General features: G+C 35.8%; 1 protein-coding gene across 1 annotated transcript in view; it reads right to left on the bottom strand.

The window, feature by feature from the left end:
* LOC148948335 (endoplasmic reticulum-Golgi intermediate compartment protein 2) overlaps nucleotides 1–18,965 on the bottom strand; it is a 43,472-nt gene that overhangs the window by 11,352 nt on the left and 13,155 nt on the right. The window contains exons 3-6 of the mRNA XM_089094894.1: nucleotides 18,212–18,429; nucleotides 15,444–15,546; nucleotides 7,709–8,056; nucleotides 2,786–3,034 (exon numbers count right to left, since the gene is read on the bottom strand). Of these exons, the coding sequence (XP_088951020.1) occupies nucleotides 2,786–3,034; nucleotides 7,709–8,056; nucleotides 15,444–15,546; nucleotides 18,212–18,429 (918 nt within the window). The remainder of the gene's footprint in view (nucleotides 1–2,785; nucleotides 3,035–7,708; nucleotides 8,057–15,443; nucleotides 15,547–18,211; nucleotides 18,430–18,965) is intronic.

Raw genomic sequence — 18,965 nt, 5'->3', positions numbered from 1 at the left:
ATATAATCAAGTAAATACATTACCGATGGCTGGATTATTCCGTTTTTATAATGCTCTTTTTATGTTTAAATATACACACGCGTTATTACCTGAGTGTTTTAGGGAAATGTTTACAAGTGGTGTTAATTTTCATAATTACTCGACCAAAACATCAACACTAGTTCGGCGACCTCAGGTTATTACAAAGCGATCTGTTTTTTCCATAAGACATGTTGGCCCTCGGGTATGGGAATCATTAACGCAGGCAATTTCAAAAATTGATGAGCTAAATGAATTTCGCAGTAAATTAAAAGGACAATGTTTGTCTACATATGAGTTTTAATCCTTGCTAGGCGAATTTTCTCTCAAGTGATCGTGACCATTTTTTTTGGGAGGGCGACGAGGAGGTAGAATAGAATGAATGATTTTTAGTTTTGTGTTTTTGGTATCCAATTAGGTCGTGAAATTATTAGAAATTAATTTATTTCGTTTATTTTTATTTATTTATTTTCTTCGTATTATTTTTTGTCCTTTTTTTTGGGGGGGGGGGGGGTCTAAGGCTGGCTGTTATTAATTGTGTATTTAGGGTTTTTTAAAATGTGATTTGTACCCAAACAATTTTAATAAACTTCGGGTTTTGTTGTTAATGTGTTGTATTTTTTTTAATAAAACCTTTTTCTCTCTAAAAAAAATAAAAAAAAAAATAGTAGTAGTGTTGGCAGTGGTAGTAGTAGCATTAGTAGCAGCGGTAGTAGTAGTAGTTTTAGCGTGCATATATTGCCTTTTGGTTAATTAATCATGCCCTGTATAACTCCCTGAGATTTCCAACTTAATACCCCAAGACATTCCTGAGATACGTCCTTTCGACAACCTGTATGCACATAGTGTCTTTTTATTTAGTTCAACACTCCTCTCAACATTCCCTGAAAGCGTAATCAGAATGCCCTTGGCCTTTTTGGACACTAAAAGTCAAATATGCACCCCTTTCCCGATAACAAATACTATGTGTAAGCAATGGAGAGATCGGGCGGGGGGGAGGAGGGTTACTATTCTTGAAGGGATTGTCTTTGGATCTTTCAACTATGCTAAACAAGATAGCTATCGCAAAATTTTGATCGAATGTTTTTCGAAATAAAAGATGCGTGGGAGGGGGGATCGTTGCCCTCCAATTACTCTGACTCTTATAAAGGGCAATATAACTTTCAATTTCCAACGAATGAGCCCCTTTCGAAGTTTCTACGATAACTCTGTCCATACGATATAGTGAGTTTAAGGTTTAAGTTATTTTTTTCTTAGAATTTACAAGTGTTCCAGCTTGAACTTTCTTGAAACATGTAGACTCGTAATTTGCGGTTTCTCGGAAAATAAACAGTTGAGATGTTGACGAGCAAATTATTTCCAAATCAGCACCACCATCCTGATTATTTCCTGTTAGTCTCTCTTCTCCTCACCATCATCATCTGTTAATGATATAGTATTAATTCATCTGTCACTAACTCTTTTTGCACGCAAACCATAAAAATTCATCTTTATTTAAAGTAACCCATAAATTTGTTTTCAAACTAATTTTTTACCAATAAGATCAATTTCTTTATTACTCGCTTTGGTGTAAGCGTTTATTGCAAGCATTTTGTAGTTATTAATGATAGTGGCGAATTATTCAAAGGACTGAACTCGTCAAGGGCGAATTGTTGACACACTTAATACGACTTAGAACGAAAAATAAGAATCGCTAAAATGAATATTTCTTTTTGAAATGCTCCTCTTGCTTTCATGGGAGAAGACACATTTCGGGACAAATTCGTCAAGGTTGACCTTGGACAAGGTCAGTGTCACTTGGGGCTTATTTTGCCCCCTGTTTTTCCGTTGCTACCAATTGAACTATCACTATGTGCACTTATAATTCATGAAATGGTAACATTTTAAGATTCATGGCAATGATACAACAATAATAAGATAGAATATAATGAATATTAATGACAAACATTGTGCTCTATGCTCGATGTATTAACAAAAATCCATAAAAAAAAACCTCGGCTAAGCTCACTATTGACAAGATTAGCACCACTGTGCCAAGGACATCCCCCCCCCAAAAAAAAGTTGCCCACCTGGACCCATCTTAGGTCTACGCTACTCAAACATGAAAACCGAGAAACATGAAAGATTTTTCTTTTGACTGTTTCAAAATTACAAAAGTTTTTAGGGAAGTACAACATTTTCGTCAGTGTTGCCACGTTGAGCCACGAAAATAAACAATCAAGATTAATCAGTCAAATTTGACAATGCCATTCGTCCGTACAGATTCAAACATAAACAATCCGTTGATTCCCAAAGACTACTAATCATTCAAAGGAAAGCTACATCTTCTGAAGCTTTTTGGTGCCATGTTTCTTCAGCTTATTTTTTTTTGCTGATTTTTTATCCGAGCTTTATTTTTTTATTTAGTGCCGTCTACTAACAAAAACTGCATAGCTGTATATGGGGGTATTTTTCGTTAAAAACTGAATTCCCAATTTTGCTAATCTTGTCAAATATATTTGGTTGTGCAAGTTTCCGCTTAACCAATTCAAAAATTCATATTTTAATTTCACTGTCCTTGGTACTTTGAGGATGAGTTTGTACATGGATTGGTTCGTCATCACCAGCAAAATAGTAGCCAAAATTAGTCAAAATATCAAAATAATTGAAGAGCAAGAGGGACTCAAGCTCCAAGCCCTGCTTACGTAAGTCCGATTATTTTCATCTATAACTCTACAATGTAAGAAAGATTCGCGCATACATAAAAATCGTTGGGTTTAATACTTACCAACGGTTATATAAATTCCTCCAATAATACTAGATAGTCTGACTAGGAACATTGCAAAATATTCTCCATCGTCCTCGATGCGAACTCGCATAGCACTAAAATCATATTTGAAATAAATTCCTTGCATTTCTCCCTTTTTAACGGGTCGCGCATAATCTCTAACTGAATACTGGTGGGTTTTCCGTCTTGAGTATGACGTCTGTATATCTGTTGGCACAACTTGAAGCCAGTATTGATACTTGAGAGGCACTGTAATATGAATAAATGAATATGGGAAAAAAGAGAAAAACCCCGAAAACAAGGTAAGACCGAATTAACACTTGATGGAACTATTAGTATAGCTTCTTTAAGGTTCCCTCTGAAACAAGTGATTTCGCGACAAGTCTACAGTTGTAACTTACACCAAGAGGACAGTATACTTTAAGTATTGGATTTATTAGCCTCGGATTTATCCATTCACCTGGCCAGAATTATAATATTAGTTAGACTTTTTCTTGGAGAAGGACTTAAATTTGCTTAAAAACAAGGAAAATTATCCTTATTTCAACATTTTTCAACTTTTAACGTATTTTCAATATAAAAAGCCTTGTACACCGAATTTCAAAAATGTAGTTTGGTATATAGATAGAACTGAACACCGGCTACAGATTGATAGCAAAATTATCATGCCAACATGCTGAAATGAAAATATTAACATGATTTTAATACATCATGGATTTTATCTGGATTTGTATTAACACAAATCCAGATATAAAAAAAAAACAAAAAAAAAAACACACATTAAAACTTCGGCAAAACTCACTATTGTCAAGATCAACACCACTTAAAATACCAGACACGATTTTCTTTTTTGCCCCCCCCCCCTCTAGACCCGTCTAAGGTCTATTCATACATGAAAACTGTTATTTTTCAAAGATTTTTCTTTTGACTATTGCAATATTACGAAGTTCTAGGAAAATACAACGTTTTCGTCAGCGTTGCCAGTTTGAGCCATAAAAATATACAATCAAGATTAATTCGTCAAATTTGACAATGCTCTTCGTCCGGAAAAATTCAAACATAAACAATATCTTGATTCCCAAAGACAACTACATCTTCAAAGGAAAGCTACATCTTCCGAAGCATTTTGGTGCCATACTTTTTCAGCTTATTTTTTCAAACAGTTCGTGGTAACGAACTGTAATTGAGGAGCGACCTGGCTCAATAGTAACCGAAACCCTAAAAAAGGGGAATTATGATACCAATAGATATACCTAAAGATCAGATTTTTATGTTGATTTCAAATATTTAAATATCATTAAGTTTAGTTTTACCTATCGAAGCTTACCGTACGAGCCTGAGCAAATTTATCCTGATTTTCCAAAAAAGGGGAAACACCCCCTAAAACTTACGTGATCTTAAAGAAAATCCCACCATCAAATTCAGCATATCAGAGAACCCTATTGTATAGGTTTCAAGCTCCTATCTGCAACAATGTGGAATTTTGTATTTTTTGCCAGAAGAAAGATCATGGATGCGTGTTTTGTTCCCCAGGGGTGATCTTATCGACACAGTGCTCCTAGAATACCCGAGATGGCTCATTAGAACAGAAATTAAAAGTTCTAGTGCCCTTTTTAAGTGACCAAAAAAATTATAGGGCAACTATGCCCCCTCCGCCCCTTTTTTGCCCAAAATCGTCCGATCAAAATTTGGAGATAGCCATTTTGTTCCTTATAGTTGAAAGATCCAATAACTATGCCTTGGGGTATAACATGACCCTCCACAGCCACAGGGGAAAGGTCTTTAAGTTACAAAATTTGCCCATTGTTTACGCATAATATTGGTTAATGGGATGCATGCATACATTTTCGGATGGGGGGGGGGGCAAAGTTTCTATTGATTTTTTTCCACGAGGGAATTTCCAATGGGGACGGGGAGTTTCCAGGAGGTGAACTTGTCAGGGGAAATTATATACTGGGGGAATTTGACAGAATTCCTATACACAATTCTTCTTATATGTGTTGATTTCTCTTTTTCGTCTCAATTTTACATGCGGAGTAGTTAAGGGTAATTGTCCGGGGTAAATTTTCTCCAGGATTTAATCTCCAAGAGGATATTTCTGTGGGGAGGGGTTTTTCGTGGAGGTTGGGCCAGATTTCCTTTCATTATTTAAAAAACTATCAGAAATTAAATTTAAAAAAACAAGTTTTTTCAACTGAACGTGAGGAGCAACATTAAAACTTAAAACGAGCAGACATTATTACGTATATGAAAGGGGCTTCCCCTTCCTCAACACTTCGCTCTTTACACTAAAGTTTGAATTTTGTCCCAGTTCTTTAAGAATGACTCCTGAAACAGAAGGGCCGTTTAATTAGAACAATAAGATGCTTTTTTAAAAGTACTAAAAAATTTAGCGTAAAGACTGAGGTGCCGAGAAGGGAGCAGCCCCTTCATATACGTAATAATTTCCGTTCGTTTTAAGTTTTAATGTTTCTCCTTACTTTCAGTTGAAAAAACTTGTTTTTTTATTTAATTGCTATATAGATAGAACTGAATCCCAGCTATATATTGAATCAAAATTATCGTCTCTCGTTCATGTAGTAAAAATCATAGGAGAGAAAAAGAAAAAACACCAAAAACTGCTCACGGAACATAAACCTTTAAGGGATTTGCGGGTTTCGGATAAGTAGTGAACGGGATGAAAAAAGGGAACTAATAAAGGAAATAGCCAATAAAATATAAATTATGAGAAAGAGTAAAAAAATCAAACCCAAAATAAACCTTTGAGTGATTGTACTTTCGTACTTAATATAAAAACTAAGTCCGTTCTTCTATGCATAAATTTGTATGTACTTAAAATACATAGTAATCATATTTGAATACAATTTTAATGGAGCGTTCATAAATTAAACTCAGGGACGCATCCATGAATTTGCTCCGAGAGGGGGGGGGGAAGAAGATGCGAACTTCAAATTTTTCAGCATTCCTTTGTCAACAATGACAATTGGCAATAACAGCTACCAAAATATTTAGTTTTTTATGTAGGATCTATAAGAATTTTTATAAGAAGAAATACTCCCAAGTGCAGACGGAGGCTGAAGCTCCGCCTATCTTTACCTCTGATCACACTTAAATAATTTTTACGGAATACTTGAACCAACAAAGTAAAATAATGCGACCTTTTACAATTTTGATCGGGCACTTGGTAAATACACTAAAACAATTTCTTGGAATACTTGTTCTAACATTGATACTGTGTTAGTTCTTTGGGAAACAAAATTTCATGTTAATAAAGTCTAGTAAGGCAATAAAGAATAGACAAAGTTCATCTTCCTAGAATTGGAAGTTAGGTCAAATTACGCTGGGCAATGGTTATATTAGTTCCCTCTTACAGCCTCCCAAAAAAAATCGTTAGTTCGCACTTTAGACTTTTTTAATCGAAGATGTAGACTTAAAAATCTCAGAAGGAACGGCCGACAATGGTCTTTGATATATTGTATGTGTCTATTTTACTGTTAGAAAAAGTGTTCTTTCTTTTCTTTATCCCTCTTTTATGCACAGCTATTTGGTCTCTGCTTATGTGCTGGGCTATGGATAATTTTTCTAAGTTCACTTTGAAATGGATATCCCAATTGACTTCTACAGAAATATTTAGTATTCAGTGGCCGACAAATTTCTATATTCCTTTTTGGTCCTTTTTATCCTTTTATCAGTCCTTTGTATCCTTTCTTATTCTTTTCCTGTAATTTATATTTTTAAAGAATATCTTTGTGACTGTAAAGGTTTAAGAATCAATTAAGTACTATGGTTATTGTGAAGATGGGGCTAGCAGTGAAAACCTTCTCGTGATGCCTCTGAGAGTAGTAGGCACAAACAAACGCCTACTACTGCTAATTCAAGTTACTCTCCACCCATTGGCCGTCTTGACCAGTGTCTGACCGCGAGGCAACGCATCCTGGGGAATACTCTGCCAAAACTGGATGGACTGAAGCCCGTAATTGCTGCTAAGATCATGTATGAGGGGCGGGGGAGGTGGTCAATCCGCTTGGACATATGAAACGCCAAACATGACGCAAGAAATGATCCCTTGATGAGCAATGGGAGGTGTAAGAAAGGCGTGCTCTTATTATTCTAAGGATCGATGCCGCCTGGTCTCCATAGCTGGCGTGTGATGGATAGCTCCCCTCTCTTTTACGAACAACTGCCTGCCCAAGCTGGTTTGAAGCTGGCGGATGAGGTCATCAGGATGGGGAAAAACAATGATGGACACCTTGACACTAGAAATGAAAGGCTCTTCTACGAAGGAAAAAAAGATAGGAAAGCTTTACCTCAAAAGCCCACGCCCGAGGAGACACGAATAGACTAGCGGCTATTGCTGCTATATTTTTGTGTGGATGGTAGGTGGTAATAGACCTTTTTGGCATGAGCTTCGGCTCAATTTTGTGAGTCAGCCCATAATAACAGAATAATAGCGACATGACAGTAAATATTGGACTTCCTCAAATTCTTTTCTAAAAGACAGAACCAAAGACTAGGGTTCCAGGTACAGGCCATTAATACTGAACATCAGCGGGAACGTCAATGTTAAAACATGAAATTCACTGGGAAACATACTTGAGCTATTAGGGCAAGTCCACGTTAGGATTTCTGGGAGTTTTACTTTTTCGCAAACTAATCCAATTAATGATAAGTCCATTTTAGGGAAATTTCCTATGCTTACTCAGAAAGAAACGATAAACTTTGTCGATCTTCGCTATATAACTTTTCAAATGTTGGCCATGAAAATTTCCAAAAAATTTATATTTACGTCTCACGTCATAATTTCAATATTAGTTTAAGTAATACCTTGGGAAGTCTTTAAAAAATCCGGTTTTTAAAAGACCTTTAAGACGTTTTTTTTAATCCCTTGTTATTTGGAAATGGCAAACAAGCTCCTCTACTTACTCTCATCTATTTGCTCTTCACCTTCGAGCGGTTGTACAATCCCTTTAGCTCCAGGACCAAAGGAAAATTTCTCAACTCGATGAGAAAAATTTCCACGAAAATCCTGCATTATATGCCCAACATGAATATGCACACCAGGTATGGGTAAGACTTTTCCTTGAGTGATATGAAAGTTTCCAGCTACTTTATTCAAGGTCAAAGTTCCGTGGTACCTACACGCATCCTTTGGCTTATTTGGGATATCAACCCTAAAAGTAAAAGTGCTTGTACAACGGTAAATAATTTCTGAGACCACAATGGGTAAGTAGGACAATGAGGAAAAACGAAGTAATTCACAATGGTGGTGAACTACATCGTTTTTCGTTGTTCATTTACGTTTTCTCGTTTTGATGTAAAACACTTTCGAATAGTATGTAGGAGGAATCAGATGTGTAGGAGGAATATGTATATGAGGGGAAGAATCAGAATATTTAAAATCTTATACAAAACAAGACCAAAGCAATTTTTTCATTCTTTTTTTTTCTTGATTGTTATTTTTTACTTAGGTAAATTTTATGGATTTCGATTTTACATCGTTTTCATCATAATTGACGTTTACACATTTATTTATTTTTTCATTTATACTTTGCGGCCTGTTTGGGGGACAAATGGCTAGAATTAGCATAGATCACGAGACATAGATCCCCTCTTTTTGTGACGTGAAGATTTCCATCCTTTATTGATGCCATTCAAAAAAATTGTGCATACATATGTGCGTAATTATGTATTTCACAGATGTAATCTGTGAAATTATTTAAGTGTTAGGTACACCTTTGGGTTTCATACTCGACCATCTACAGATACCACAAAAATTTTCCAACTGCAGTTTAAGCAAATATTCCTACTGTTAAAGTGACATATTTAATATTGATTTATATAAATCCCCATTGTAGCACCGTATTTGTAGGTATGAATATAAAATGAATTGGAAGTAGTAGGGTTGAGATTGCTTGTGCAGGATATAAAGTGTTGTTGATGGAAGAGCATTACCAAGGGTGGAAAATCGCGTAGTGAAAAAGATGGACCCGGGACTTCACAAGCCTCCATTTAACAGGAGTTCCCAGGGTCTTCCTGCTGTCAAGTTCTAAGCCAGCTTAAGCGCTTTGTGCAGCATAGAGAAGAAATATTAGTCCCCGAAGTGCACTTGCAGAACCCATACCATTTCTTGAGCCACAACAATTCCAATGACTTAAATGATACGAACATTGTGACTTGGGACTTTAAATCGCTAAAAAACGGCAGTCGTATTAATACTTTGACAGAGGAATTCAATGGTATCGCTGGTTATTTGGTTTCGGACGGGAGTCAATGGTGTAACCCTGTAAGCTCAGCAAGAATCGACTCAATTCTAAATGAGTACCTGGAGAAATCTGGAGGAAAAACATGGGTAGCGTTGGAAGATTTACCTCCAACCACGCATTGCACTTCCGGCCGAAGGCATCGAATCAGGAGATCGGTACCTGCGCACCAAAGACAATTGGTTAACATGCGGAAAAGTTCTAAGTTTAATGATTCAAAAGCTTTGAACTGCACTAGTTAGAAGTTTCGGAAACTCATTTCCCACGGTTAGAAAACATGAAATTAGGTGATATAGAATTTGTTTATTCAGGTAGAAAGGATAGGGCAAGAAGGATGGCTCATGATGAATAAGGAAGCTTCCAGATCTTGCTCAAGTTGTGAAGGTATTAATAATTGAATTCCTGTTGCACACTTATGGCCAAAAAGTGTAAGGTTTGATTCACAGTGATTTATGCCCTGTAGAAACAGTTGACGGAGATAGTAGTAACTCAGATGTATTTTACATACAGTTACTGGAACAAATAGACAGGGTTCTAGGTAAAAATACTGTCGATGCTTGTAGATATTAGAATTCAATGCCCGTGAGGGTAGAAATAGGGATACATGGTATCCTACGCTACGCAAATTGGAGTAGGAACGAAAAACAGCAACGGTTACAGACTGCTGCAATTTTGCAGATATAAACAATCTAGTTACAACACATAGTAAGACGACATATCTTATTGATTGTTGTAAGGTGAGGCACAATATTTTAATGTTGTAAGTTGAATATTGGCAGGATTGATGCAAGACACTAGGATATATAGGAGAGCTGTTAATTGTGTGAAAAGTAAATGTCACCATCTAGTAGTGTCTACGGTTAATCTAAAGCCAAAATTTAGGAAGGGAAACTACCTTCCGAGACACTACGATGTTGATAGACTAAATAGAATTTGAGAGGAACTCTCTGGGAGCAGTCGAAAATGAAACGGGAGAGTTTAAAAATGTACAAGATGAATGGAATAATTTTAGGAAAACGATTTGAGAAGTAGTACAAGGTATATAAATTAAGGAAGATCGAAATGGAGGCAATGAATAAAATTGCCGATGATCTAGAAGATGCAGCCAGACAGCGTAGTAGAAAAATATTGTATTGGCACATTGAGAAATAGAAATATCTATTTCTATACAGATGTCTCTATTTCAAAGTCCTTTGGACATGGTCAGTCATAAACCTTTGAAAATCATTTATTTGGGGCCTCCAATTACCTTCAAGTGGTTCATAGAACTCATAGACTATGTGAATTACCCTTATTCCATGCCTATCTACCTTAGTTCTGTCCAGGATGGACGGATGATAGACTATCTATCAACAAGTGAAATGACATCATTTTTATACAATTCTAAAAAAGGCTTATGCCAGCTTTGCCTCTCACTCAGACAATCTGTCTTAGCTTTTTCTCGATTCTCGAATTCTCCATGGCTCTCAACTTTTTTTTTTATCACAGAATTAAAATGAACGTCGGTGGACTGATATAAGCCTTTTTGGATTTGGAACAATTGCTTAAGGATTGTTCTCGGTACCTGGCTGACTGACCGTATTTCAAACAATAGGCTGTCCGAAAAAAGTGGTTCAATACCACTCTCTAGGGCTATAATGAAAGAAGGGTTGAGGTGACTAGGGCATGTTGTGCGGATGAAGGATGACAGATTGCCAAAGGTTGTTCTTTTCGGCCAACCGTCTAGGGCTAAACGGAAAGCAGCTCGTCTTCGTCTGGGCTGGGAGGACGCCATAACGAAAGATTTAAAGGAAATAAGAACTCCATGGGAGGGTGTAACAAGGGAGGCTTTGAATAGATTGGGATGGAGGAGGAGCGTGCGTAGCTGTGTTGGCCTTAGGCGGCTTGGTGCTGCGGTGAGTTAGTAGTAGTAGTAGTATAAAAATGATGTTAAATCAATGTGTTAAAATCAACGTTGGTGGACTGTGATGAAAAAGTTGAGAGCCATTATAATTGGAGAAAAAGCCAAGACAGATTATCTGAGTGAGAGGCAAAGCTGGCATAAGCCTTTTTCAAAACTGTATAGAAATTATGTAATTTCACTTGATGATAAATATTTCTATAGATAGATATTCTACCAATTTTAGGAAAATAGTTCGCGAAGTAGTAGAAGGTATATAAATTGAGGAGGCTTCAAATGGAGGCAATGGATAAAATTGCCGACTATCTAGAAGATGCAGCCAGACGGCATAATAGAAAAAATATTTTATTAGCACGTTAAGAAATATAAACATCCAAGTTAAAGATAGGAACAGGACCCTAATTAATGAAAACTTAAGTTTTAAAGCGAGTTGGGTAGAAAACTTTCAAAATGTGTTACACGGGGATAAATATGTAGGAAATGATATGTATTTTTTTCTCTTTTAACATTAAGCCTAAAACAAAATTACATGTGTAACAATGCCGAACGATTTGCTGGAGCAATAGCATATAGGAGAAATACGCATTAAAAAGAAGAGCCAAAACTCTATATCCTACACGAGACAGGGTCAAAGCAATTTTTTTTTATTCATTTCTGTATCATTATTTTTCCTGTTTTACATATTTGTGTGATTTGACATTTTAGCCCTCAAAGTGACACCTTGATTCTATTTTTCTGCCAATAGGAAATGGTTACCAGAAATTCTGAGAATTCCCAAAAACAGTCATAAATACTTAATTGTAAAAAGTAATAAACTGCAGCATTCTACTTTGTCAAACTGATGGATTAATATACGGGAGCAGACATTTTCCAGCCCAGGAAAATTCTCCCACACGCAAAATTCAGCAGCCATACAGAAAGTGAAAAGATACATACCTGAAAATGTCGATCAGATGTCCTAAGGGGTATAAAAAAGACCAGATATCAAAAACAGTTTCAGGACTGTGGCTGGCTGATCTCCATTCGCTTCAAAGTGTCAAATCAATTTTTGTTCTTTTTTTATTCATTTCTGTATCATTATTTTTGCTCTTTTATATATTTTTGTGATTTGACATTTTAGATCGTTTTCATCATACTTAAACGTTGCCAAGAGTAACTTTTTATTTTAGTTTTGTGCCCTGTTTATAAATTGTTATTTCAGAGCTATTTTAGGTTAAAAATACGAATTCAGTGCGTCGAGGCCTGTAATAAGAAGCATTTACATCATAAATCTTATCTTAAATAAGCAGCATTACGCTAAAAACATTTTTGTGGAACAAAATCAAAATGTACATGTTTACTGTCAAAGCCAAAACCTATCCCTTCTATGTGTTTATGAATAATTGTTAAGTTATACAAAAAATTAATTTACTTTTGCATAAAAGGAATCCATCAAGAGGATTTGACACAGATAAAAAAAATAGTCGTAATTATGTTATATATATATATATATATATATATATATATATATATATATATATATATATATATATATATATATATATATATATATAATATAATTAAAAAAGAGTGAACTTATTTGCTGTTAAGAAAGGGGCAGCTATGGCAATATAAAATTGACAATCATAGAGTAGAGTACAGATTATAAGAGTGGAGTTGCCACTAGAATTGAAAAATCACCAACGTCATTTAGCATTTGGCTTGTCTTGTCAAAAATGCCAAATGCTAGATCGGATCGCTGAGTTTCTTGTAGACACTAGCGCCAGTTTCCACTCTTGTAGGTTTCCTATATTTTCTATATTTTGTCTCCTATATCTTTTCATTTCCTATATATTTTATATCCTATATTTTCTTGCAGGTTCCGTATATTTCTTATAGGTTCAGTTTCCACCCAAACTCTTTGGCGATATAATAAAAAAATTTTGTATGCGTTTTTTGAGGTTTTTTGTGTAACCCCTCCCCCTAAAAAAAATTAGTAACCCCCCCCCGAACAAAAATCCTGGATGCGCTTCTGTTGATATCACAAAATCCGTTCTGAAGCTATTTTGACTATTTTGACATAGAGAAATAAAACCCATTTTTAAAAATAAACCTGAACTCCTTCATAGCCTATCTTGTAAACTAAATTAAATAAAAAAAGCAAGTTTGTTCAACTGGAAGTAAGGAGCAACGTTAAAACTTAAAACGAACAGAAACTATTTTATATATGAAAGGGGCTGCTCCCTCCTCAAGACCCTGCGCTAAAGTTATTCAGCACTTTTTAAAAAGCTTCTGATTCTAATTAAACGGCCCTTGTGTTTCAGAGTCGTTCTTAATTAACTGGAACAAAAGGTTAAGCTTTAGCGGAAGGAGCGGGGAAATGAGGAGGGGACAATCCCTTTCATGTATGGAATAATTTCTGTTCTTTTTAAGTCTTAACGTTGCTCCTTACTTTCAGTTGAAAAAACTTGTTTTATTATTTGATTTGTGATCGTTTCTCAATTAATACCGGGAAATCTGCCTCCCTCTCCATGAAAAATTCCCCCACCCCACACAGAATGCTCCATGAAAAGTCCCTCCCGCCTAAAATCATCACCCTCCTGGAAAATTAGCCCCGGATAATTCCATCCTCGCTGCAAATCCCTGCAGAAAATTTTTCAGATTCCGCCAGAAAAATTCACCTTTGCATACTAAAAAGTTCTCCTTTTCATACTAAAAAAGACCGTTTTTTATTTAGTTTCAGATCTTTTTATCAAGTCATGCCAAAAATACCCCCTATATGGAACATTTTTCCCGTCAATCCCCTCTCCCCCAATAAAGTTTCTCCCGCAGAAAAATTCCCCGTGGAGAATTAATCCTGGTGGCAATTCCCCCATGGAGAACTTCTGCCGCGGAATACCCCTTACATTGATTTTAAAAGTAGAAGTCAAATACTTAGCCATAAACTAATCGTAAGAGGGTTTTCCGCTAATAAACTTGCATGACAATTTAAAAAACTTAGTTTTCGGTATAATGAACTTTTAAATAAATATAAGAAAAGTTATCAAGAAATTTTAAATTATATTTTGATGTAACTTGTTGGAGGCATTTTTTCTCTCCCGTAAATTTTTTTGGTTTAAGAGTAAGTTTCGACTCAAGCAGGTGTTCAGTTACAAGTGGTAGGTTGAATTAAGTTCTTAGAAGGTTTTGCATGAAAGTAAATGGGTATTTATTGGCAGTTCGTAGTTATACAAATATGGGAGGTAAATTGGTCGAAGTGATATTCTTTCAGGTTAGGGTAGATATTATTTTGAATCAGTTCTGGGTGAGTGGTACTGAAAAAAGCTTTGCTAAAATTTGAGGGTATTTTTGTAATTTTGGCTATTTTAATTTTTGTATATATTCCACAGGTGACACAACATAACGGGATGCCATACGTATCTATGGCAGGCGCACTCATTTGCCTGGGTCAGGAAATTTAAGCACCGAAACCCGCATTGGCAAGTGAGTTTTCCTCTGAGGAACCCTGATGTGAGGTGATCACTTGGGGGATAATGATTTTGGTAGATTTAAGGTGCTTTTGCTTGGTTTTGGACAATGGCTTACATTTATTAATGTCAAATTTGCTCTATTATGGACATAATTTTTTGGCTATTGGATTAGATATACTGTTTTGTCCTAGGTGATTGGATGGATGAGTAAGGTCTAAACCTTGTTCAAGTGCTCATTTATCTCAGCTACTAAATTAGGAAGACAGTTTTTTTTCTTTTTTTTTTAACCAAATAATTCCCTGTAACACACTGTAAGTAAACAATGGACAAATTTCATACCATGCAGCCCTTGCCTCGGAGACCGTGAGGGGTCATGTCATCCCCAAAGGCATAGTTTTTGAATCTTTCAACTATGTTGAACAAAATGGCTATCTCAAAGTTTTGATATGAGGAGGGCTAGTTGCCCTCCAATCTGTTTAGTCACTTAAAAAAGGCACTAGAACTTTGAATTTCAATTCAAATGAGCCTTCTTCTGATCTTCTATTTATTCGATACGATCTCCCGTGGAAAAAAAAAAAAAACAAACGCATTCGTGATCTTTCTTCTGGCAGAAAATAAAAAATCTACATTTTCGCAGATGGGATATTGAAACCTCTACAGTAGGATACTTTGATAGTGCACTTCTCATTAAGATTCCTTGACTAAAGGGGATGTTTCCCCCTTTTTCAAAGATCAGGCAAATTTTCTTAAGGCCATAGCTTTTAAATGGTAGCATCAAACTTAATAGATCTTTTGTACCGGCACTTAGAATCAGCATAAAAAGCCAATTCTTTTGGTGTGTCCTTTGTTAATCGAGAATTCTGTTGCTTTTAGTTTCAGTTACTATTTGACCGACTCCCTCCTCACTTACAGTTTGTTATCACGAATTGTTTTATAAAATAAGGCAAAAATGACTAAGCCAATCAATAGGGCCGTTTTTTAGCACTAAGATCTTGCATCTTTCTGCAAAGATTATCGTTTTTCAACTCATCTTTGTTCTAAGATCTTACAGCTCACTGATGTTAGCAAAAACTGTGAAGAACGCCACTGTTCTGCTATATAGAACCACGATGAGAGGACTTTAATGATATACACATCATTGTTATCAGACCGCTGATCAGAGCAGAATGATGAAAGATGTTTGCATAAAAACGACAAAAGAGGTAAGATCTTAGTTCACTTTTAAGCGTTTTCTGACAAAAAATGTAAGATCTTAGCACCTTGATGAGTGAAAAAACAGGCCTAATAAAGCATACCGAGTTTAAAAGAGAGTGCGGTACGGATACCGATTTTACAAAACAATGTCACAAAGCGCCTTTTGGATTCTCGCAGCCGTATTCTAACTATGATAAGATAACCTAGTAGTTAGACAGCTAATCCCCACGTCAACCGTTAAATCAATGTGAAATCTCTACTTTACCACCTAGGATTCATTAACCACTAAATTTTTCTTATTAAGTAAGTGATTAGCCTGAATATTCTAGGCATATACAATGCTGATTAATTTGAATGCAGTGACAGCCAATAGTGGAGTCTAATCATAAAAAGATTTCAAGCTTGAGCCTGATCTTGGACTTTGGATTTTAAATTTAGAACATCAAATTAAACACAGACTCAACCATGGCGAGATTCAATCTAAGAATATTCTAGGCATATACAATGCTGATTAATTTGAATGCACTGACAGCCAATAGTGGAGTCTAATCATAAAAAGATTTCAAGCTTGAGCCTAATCTTGGACTTTGGATTTTAAATTTAGAACATCTAATTAAACACAGACTCAACCATGGATAGATTCAATCTAAGACAAGTGTTGTGAGACTGCATAATTACATTTAAACAGGCTATGCTGTAAAGATAACATTTGTCACAAAAACACAAAAAAGCTTTTTTCTACATTTTAATCAGCCATTCCCAACTAGCCTAGTTCCATTCATCAGCCGACCCCGACTATCCACATCATTTCCATGATTAGGGACCTACTGTTAATGTTTATGAAAGATACATTTAAATAAAAACTACTTTTCTAGATTAGTCACAGTTCGAGCACTGGGGGTAATCATCCATTGAGAGCAACAGATCGGGAATTTTTCAAGACCCCTTACTTTGAGAGTAAAAAAAGAAGCATAGTTGGCTATTTGTGACAAAAAGAAAACAAACATTTTTAAGAACCTATCAAGTCATAAAAACATCAAAACAAGACACACGCTTATAGACAGAAAAAAGCTAAATCACTTATCACAGAATCACAGAAAGAATTTAGAAAATCACTTATCGTTATCACATTGTTTATCTTAGTTAGAGGAAATGAAAAGCTCATATTATGATAAATCACAACTTTTAAATATATATTGTCATTTACAACAAACTCATCACTGCTTAAAGCTTCCCGTAAATTCCCCTAAGAATTCATATGACTCTGTTTTAACCTTGTCTAACATAATCTATGGTGTCTTCTTCCCCTTCCTCCTCGTCCTTACTGGCTATAATAGCAAACTATCCTATGAGTTAGATCTTTCAAGGGTATATTTTCAAGCCACATAAACTGTTCTTTCATGGCACATATTGGTCGAACACAGTTGGGTCGAACACCTTGGTACCTTGTTCCTAAATCATCAAATACTAATTATATAAGAACTCACGTAGATGTATGGTGGCAAACTTACAAGATGACCCAACCAGAGTAGAGTACCGTCATGTTTACAATATTATATCCTTGTTTATATTGGCGTTTTTATATTTTTTTACTTGGCAAAATAGTAAGGGATGGAAACATACCTAGCTATAAGTTTATAGACTGACCTAAAGATTAAGCAAAGAGAGAGCAAAAACTTTGGAGAATCTAGAGAAAAAAACTTGATCTCTGCCAGAACTCAGACACCCCTAATTTCTCCACTAGAGGACAAACAATTTATTAAAGTACGGCATTTATAATATTTGGAGAAATTTTATATGTCTGGCAAAACTAGCTTCTTTCATAAATGTATCTTCCCCAGAAAAAAATTTGAAGACTTACCTACTCCTTACAAAAACCTTTCAACAATTGGCTGTGAAGAATTTGCTAGTGAATAGTTATAGCTCAATCGCCAGCTAAGTTGGCAGGAGGCTGATTCAAACTTCCACCAATGGTATATATTAAGAATGTACATTATTACTTTAATTACTAGCTGTAGAGTTATAAAGAGGATGGTAGTTGCAATAAGGATGCAGATAGTAGAATAGAACGGCAAATAGTGTATTACTGCCTTATTTGTGCAAAAAGTGTTTCTTGGCTACACAAAAGAATCGAGACCAGTACTTGGAAGTTAGAAAGGGGCATTAGAATTCAAATTTCTAATTTAAACGAGTGCTCACCCAATATTCTACGACCATTCATAGGTTTAGTCATCTCCAACACTTACAATAGCACAGTAGAAGGTTTTCACGATTCTATTTTTTTTTTTTAATCTTGATGGATCGGTCCCCACATTACTAATAAAACATACATTCGCCCCATTGCCATTTGTGCCAATTTGGGAGGGGGCATTCACCCCCTCCTTAATTTTGCCTCCCCTCCCATGTGTTGAAAAATAAGATTATTTTTTATGTTCTCATTGAAAAATGTCCTTTTTATTATTTCCATAGAAAAAAACGAAAATAAAATCCCTCTTTAGATTTTAAAATATATATTTTGCCCTCCCCTATCCCTCCCCAGCATTGATATCAATTAGCACCACTGTCCATTTCAGTCATAATGAAGGAAATATCTTCAGATTTACGAATACACTTTACGTCTTACCTTGCTAGGCATACCAGAGAAAAAATAGGCATAGTCAGATTTCCATATTTGATGTTTCAATGTGTGATATTCGTCACTTAGATAACGATTTGTTCTTCGCAATGTATCGAAGTGCATTCTTTGACGATAATCAAGTTCAAACCAAGTTTCTTCTTCATGAAGTCGTCCAAACAAAATAGCAGACTGGTCTGTGGTGTCTACCACATCTGCACCCAAAACTGAAAGACGAAAATACATAAAATGTGTATATATAATAAGGATCTAACTAAAACAACAACTCACTGCAGCAATAAGGCACCTGAGACCAACACAGCTGGGCATACTCTTCCTCCATCCCAGTCTATTTAAAGCTTCCCTTTAAATTAGCTTAGGCATACAGAAGGCATCCGAAAAAAGGAGTCGTACTTTCTGGATCCCCAGTAGAAGCAAAACTACATGAGGGATGGGAGGGGGCAAATAATTTTACTAGCTGAGTGGTCATTTTAGTGACATTTTTAACTGACTAAATTGAGCAATCTAAGTCATTACAGCTAAGCAGTATATTCATAAAAATATATCTTGGGATTCAGGGAGTTCCAGGTCGACTGACGTCACCCCGTCCCTTCCTCCTTAATATCCTCGACGTTTCAGTAAAACTGCAGTAAAATCGCACCACTTCACCCAGTAAGTTCATGATCTCAATTCTGGGGAAGAGGAGGAAGGGAGTGACGTCCTCATCCTCCTTCAACGCTCGACTACCTTGATCCTCTTTATA

The sequence above is a fragment of the Artemia sp. Qi Xiang Cuo genome, chromosome 9, assembly GCF_049724085.1.
Source record: "Artemia sp. Qi Xiang Cuo chromosome 9, ASM4972408v1, whole genome shotgun sequence".
Classification (NCBI taxonomy): Eukaryota; Metazoa; Arthropoda; class Branchiopoda; order Anostraca; family Artemiidae; genus Artemia; species Artemia sp. Qi Xiang Cuo.
This window is presented reverse-complemented; position numbering and strand designations above follow the sequence as displayed.